Below are 6,106 nucleotides of genomic sequence, written 5' to 3'. Positions count from 1 at the left end.
ACTTAGGAGGGAAAAAAAAAAAAAAAAAAAAAAAAAACGAGAAATGAATAGCTCATTCCTAAAGGAGATTTAGCTAAAAATGGGTATACAATGCTACAACACTCTCAACATTCGGGAAAGCATGAGGGGCACACATTTGTCTACTCTCTTAGCACCGAATATTCTTGAGTTTATTGCAACAGCACATTGCCAACTCCCTGATTTACTTGTGAGAAAATTCCCAGCTTGAATGAAGGAGATTTGATCACCCTTGAATAAAGGGCGAAAATTGGTGCAATACTCCCTTTCGGAAAGCTGTGAGGAATCACATATTTCTACTCTCTCATTTTGTCTAGCACCGTTTGGAGTTCAATGGAAAGCGCATCACCGCCTCCGTGGTATACTCATGTGAAAAGTCCTAGTTTGTGAATTTTCGCCGAGAGAAAGTTGTGCAATATGAACACCAGCGGCTTGGGACAACACTCCAGATCCAACTCCTGAAAACGAGGAAACAAAAGGAGATTTAGCTAAAAATGGGTATACAATGCTACAACACTCTCAACATTCGGGAAAGCATGAGGGGCACACATTTGTCTACTCTCTTAGCACCGAATATTCTTGAGTTTATTGCAACAGCACATTGCCAACTCCCTGATTTACTTGTGAGAAAATTCCCAGCTTGAATGAAGGAGATTTGATCAACCTTGAATAAAGGGCGAAAATTGGTGCAATACTCCCTTTCGGAAAGCTGTGAGGAATCACATATTTCTACTCTCTCATTTTGTCTAGCACCGTTTGGAGTTCAATGGAATAGCACATCACCGCCTCCGTGGTATACTCATGTGAAAAGTCCTAGTTTGTGAATTTTCGCCGAGAGAAAGTTGTGCAATATGAACACCAGCGGCTTGGGACAACACTCCAGATCCAACTCCTGAAAACGAGGAAACAAAATAATTATAAGATTTTTTCCAGTTAGATTTAAGAACAGAAAAACCAGACTAGTTAGCTTGGTTTGTAGCGCGTCTGCCTTGTAAGCGCTAGACCGCGGGTTCGATTCTCGCCCGGGGCGGATTTTATCCTGAAGGGATAAATCAGAGCCAAAGTCCAGCCACAGGAGTTTGACCCCGTCATCCGAGGACATCCGGAGTCTCTCGAAGGGGTAGGTCCACAAGATTTTAGGCTCCCGACCCATAGACCCCGCTGTGGCTTCCAATAGACGAAACCCGAAGTCATAGTTCACTATCAGTTGACTGGGCTGACCTCGATACATACACCCTGAGAAATATGGATAGAGAAACAATCAATCAAATTTATTGACGGACTGCCCAAAGTTCGAGTTGCCAAAATGACAGAACATACTTCTCAGAATATTTCTCAATAAACGGATACAGTGCAGAACCTATATTATTAAAATAATGATAATAATATATATAAATAAAATTGTAGATTTGTCTGTACATTGCTTAGAATCGTGATATTTTTCGTTATTCTTACTCCTTATGCATCAAGGATCCCATGCAGAAAAAAATTCAAAATTCTGTCTGTCTGTAAGTCTGTATGTATGTTTGTATATATGTCTGTCACGCTGATAGACCTGTTTTTGTCCTCTTTTCACGAGAAAACTGTATGACCGATTTGGACGAAATTTTTTGTGGTTGTTAAGAACAGTACTGAGGGTGACATGGGCTACATAAATTTGTCACATTGCATCCTGATTCAAAATCGCGGCGCTTCAAAGTCATGCCTCTTAATCCGCGCTGATCCCGTACAAAGGAAGGGTCAACCTGCGTTAGTAAGGAATTTTTAATTGTGTTAAGCATATTAATTTAAATGCTAGTCACAAATATCGTTCCCCAATATTACACCTAGATAAATTTTATGACTTGACTTGGACTCGAACCACCAACCTCCAGATGCAAAGTCCAACGCATTAACAACTGCACCACTGAGGTTGGTAACCTGCACTAGTACATAATAGAGAGTAAGGGGGAATACTTACGCACGCTAACCTGTCGCTGGTTCAGTACACAGCTATGCGTGGCCTGTACGAGGGTTCGAGCCCAGTTGGCCAGATCCCGATGGGTTTCGGCTCGCAGATGGTGAGTAGCCACGCCCTGGGGGGTGCCACACCGTACGCTGAATACAATGACGTCACTGTGTCGAGATGAAGAGACCAGTCTGGAGGGGAAATGGAGAAATCAGAGATTAATAGGGTCCAAAACTTCATGCTTTATTTTATTAAATTTAGAAACAAATATTTATAGGCCCCACAAAGGGACTATTAATATAGAAAATGTTGTGCTGAATCCGAATATGGTATTAGATTTCATCTAAACCTAACCAAACTCCCACAATGTTAGAGAGATCGTCAAGAAAATGGCAAAAAGTGGAATAGTGAGAAAAAGCTTTTTTTTTTCACTATTCCGCGAAAACGTGCCTTTTCTAAACAACCGGGAAAAACGGTTATCAAATTCGGATCCAGCGAATCCGAAAACCCCCGAATCAGACAAACTATTTCCCATTTCTCCTGCAAACCACGGAAAAGTGCATGTAATAGCCCATTTCAATTTTAAGCTCGTTCTGAAATGGGTTAACTTTTTCCAATCGAGCTAAAACTTTTTAGAGATTTTTTTTTATTTATATTGGAACCATTTTAGGTGGGAACCATCTTCAATTTCGAACATTCGAAAAATTATTGCCATCCTAATGTTATACTATTAGGTCACAATGTTACCTGGTAGACACGAGAGGAAACACATGGGCCGGTGTACTCCATGCTTCCGGACTCCACGGCGCAGACTCGTACAAGCGCAATTCTCGCTCGGTAACTGCACCAAATATCGACACCCACCGATCCGTAGAGTCGTCCCCGCTACTCTCTGACGAAGCGCGGCCATTCTGAAAAAAAAAAGTCAAATAGAGATGGATATGATTATGAATAAATAAATAGATTAATATTGTCAACCAATCTTTGAATAATAATAATAATAAAAAAAATCGTTCGTTTTTTTTTTTCTTTTACACGAGAGGAAACACATGGGCCGGTGTACTCCATGCTTCCGGACTCCACGGCGCAGACTCGTACAAGCGCAATTCTCGCTCGGTAACGGCACCAAAAATCGACACCCACCGATCCGTAGAGTCGTCCCCGCTGCTCTCTGAAGAGGCACGGCCATTCTGAAAAAAGACGGTAAAATAGAGTTGGTTATATTAAAATAAATAAATACATTACCTCTCATTACAGTTTTTTTTTTTATATATCAAGACAAGGGTCTTTCTGATAACTGTAATTTATTTTCAAAAATATTGTACCAAATACATAAGACCTTGTTTAGACTGTGGGAGTAAAGAAACTTTTCAGTCCTATGCGAGCAGTATAAATAAGCACTATTTTTCTTTTGCTAGCCTAGTTTCTTTGGTGGTATCACGCCTGCTTTGTAAGCGCTAGGTCGCGGGTATGATACGGCGATTCGTTCGGTGAACTTTATCCTAACCAGATAAGGTTCTATCTTGGAACGGTGGGCTTTCTCCTATCCTCCTCTCGATTTCGGGACGATAAGACCTCCGTTGTTACTTCTTAAAAGTATCTTATTAGTATACTCTACTGTGTAGGGTAATAGAAAGTCGTGTTTACAATACTCTGTAATATACTATACTGTGTAGGGTAATATAAAGTCGTGTGTTACCTCTGTTACAAGTATAAGTAGTGCTTTATTTAGAGTTTAGACTGTCAGCTTAGAACAAGTTGTTCTATTATACCAACAGTTTAATAGAGCACCTCTTTATTGATATAAATTTTGTTTATAATTTAAATATGTACATGTTACGGGCAATTTATATAATCCCGGCATTCTATAGAATACCTGGCGTTTTTGGGCAAAATGTATAATGAAGGTATTATATAGAATGCCGGTAACATATATAGATATAAATTACCTCTAAACAATCAGACTGTCCCAATTTCCTCGCCAGCCAGCCGATAAGTTGCAGATCCCCCAGGAGGGCGGGGCCCAGTATCTTGTTGGCTTCCGCGATACTCTTGAGTGTTAACACGTGAAGAGTGGAATGCAACGTGTTAAACCAGAGCGAGGCCTCGGAGGCATCACTGGCGCGGAGTATACAGCTGTGCACCCCGTCCGGAGAGTGGAGTTCGAGGGTTCGATTCTCTGTGGGGGAAAGAAAAATAATAAATGTTACTTTAGTAGACCCAATGGAAGGAGGAATTTATAATTGTGTAAATGCTCGTCACAAGTATCGTTCCCCTATTACACCTAGATAAATTTTATGACTTGACTTGGACTCGAACCACCAACCTCCAGATCCAAAGTCCAACGCGTTAACCACTGCACCATTGAGGTTGATTCCAGAGTTAAAAGGCTTTACCTAACGAAAAAGAAACCCAAGTATGTAGGGTGTTACGTGAACGTCAAAAAAATCGACACTCGGTCCGGCCTCTGCACTAAATAGACCAGTTGCGCTTACTTGGGTGAGGTTTCTAAGTCAGAAAGCAGAAAAAATGAGGATCAAGGTAATTTTTCTTTTTCTTCTACGACTTCCAGATCTGGAGATAAATCGATCAAAAAAATACCGGTAAATCTTGAACTTTGACGTCACGGCATATGTTCGATTCTCTGTGAAGGGAAGATTTTTATTTATTTTTTTTTATTTAAACTGACAGGGACTACCTAGGTACCCATTTTGTACAAGTCATTACACTTAAAGTTATGTAAAGGAATTTTTAATTGTGTTAAGCATATTTAAATGCTCGTCACAAGTATTGTTCCCCAATTATTGTACCTACTAGATGAATTTCATGACAACTTGGATTCAAACCACCAACCTGCAGATCAAAAGTCCAACGCATTAACAACTGCACCATTGAGTTTGGTTCCAGAGTTAAAAGGACTTATTTTGCAAAAAAAAAGAAAACCAAGTATGTCGGGTGGTACGTGAACGTCAAAAAAAAAAAGCACAAGGTCTGGCCTCTGCACGAAATAGAGCAGTTGCGCTTACTTGGGTGACGTTTCTAAGTCACAAAGCAGAAAAAATGAGGTTCAAGGTAATTTTTCTTTTTCTTCTACGACTTCCAGATCCGGAGATAAATCGATTTAAAAAATACCGGTAAATCTTGAACTTTGACGTACGGCATACGCTCCCGTACACGATGACGTCATACTACACAACTCCCGCTTCGTTTGTGTAAAATCTTACTCACCAGAATCATAATGCTTGTAGTTTCGCACCAGATAGCACAGCTGTAGGGGAAGATACCTCGTGTCCGCCCTCTGACTCGACTGAGGGGAGGGGGAGGGAGGGGAATCCGACAGGAACCCCCTCTGCAGCTCCCAGCCCACTTCGGAAATGATCGACGCTTTCCGGAAGTAGGGCGTGACTTCCCGAAGATATTTGACTGAAAGAAACACGTACATTGAGGTGATCACTGAAGGGGTTGAAGTTTTTGTCACATTTTAATTTTTTGGTTGAAAATTTCAGGTTTTTTTTGTGAATTTCAGGATTTTCCCCCCAGAGAAATTAGGGTGAGTCAACAAAGTCAGTCACGGAGTGAAAATTGTGAAATGTCCGAAGTCAGTTGAAGGTAGGTATTGATAGTTGAAATTGAAACATTAGTTAGAGGTGAATAGTGGTGATAGTAGAAGGGTCAGTCGATTTACGCCATTTCGAGTCAATCCAAATGTAAGGAACGTCATCAGTTTGAAGTAGGTAATTCACGGTCCAATTTGATGTCTCAAATCACGTCAGTAAGAAAAAAGTGTAGTTTGTCCAGTTTTTCCCGGGGTAAGAATCGTCCAAGGTTAGTGAACCAGAACATGAAAAGAGAAGAAAGAAAAGAGAGTCAACGAAAATAAAATTGCCAGCAAAAAAAAAAGCCAAGCTCAAACAGTCCCACAGCCATGGGTTTTCTTCTTCTTCCTCTTTCCAACAGGTTTTATAGAGGGAACTCCTCAAGTATTGTGTCTCTAACAGCCCATTGAGGGACATGTTACGACACAGACCACATGAGTCTAATGTAGCAGTTGTTTCATTGCTACGAAATAAACATTACTTTCCTTCCTATGAATAAAGAAAGTAAAAACGGGGTTGAAACAATTTTTTTTTTTTAAGTTCG

The 6,106-nt window shown here is 40.5% G+C and overlaps 1 protein-coding gene across 1 annotated transcript in view; it reads right to left on the bottom strand.

Annotated features, from left to right (window-relative positions):
* Positions 1–558: 558 nt before the first annotated feature.
* LOC103506193 (beta-1-syntrophin) overlaps positions 559–6,106 on the bottom strand; it is an 8,500-nt gene continuing 2,952 nt past the window's right edge. Inside the window, exons 4-9 of the mRNA XM_026821337.1 lie at positions 5,195–5,389; positions 3,916–4,145; positions 2,714–2,877; positions 1,979–2,157; positions 1,049–1,254; positions 559–910 (exon numbers count right to left, since the gene is read on the bottom strand). Coding sequence (XP_026677138.1) covers positions 818–910; positions 1,049–1,254; positions 1,979–2,157; positions 2,714–2,877; positions 3,916–4,145; positions 5,195–5,389 — 1,067 coding nt within the window. The 3' untranslated portion in view covers positions 559–817. The remainder of the gene's footprint in view (positions 911–1,048; positions 1,255–1,978; positions 2,158–2,713; positions 2,878–3,915; positions 4,146–5,194; positions 5,390–6,106) is intronic.

This window comes from Diaphorina citri, unplaced genomic scaffold (genome assembly GCF_000475195.1).
Source record: "Diaphorina citri unplaced genomic scaffold, Diaci psyllid genome assembly version 1.1 scaffold222, whole genome shotgun sequence".
Lineage (NCBI taxonomy): Eukaryota > Metazoa > Arthropoda > Insecta > Hemiptera > Psyllidae > Diaphorina > Diaphorina citri.
Note: the sequence above shows the minus strand (reverse complement) of the source record. Positions and strands in the feature narration are given on the sequence as shown.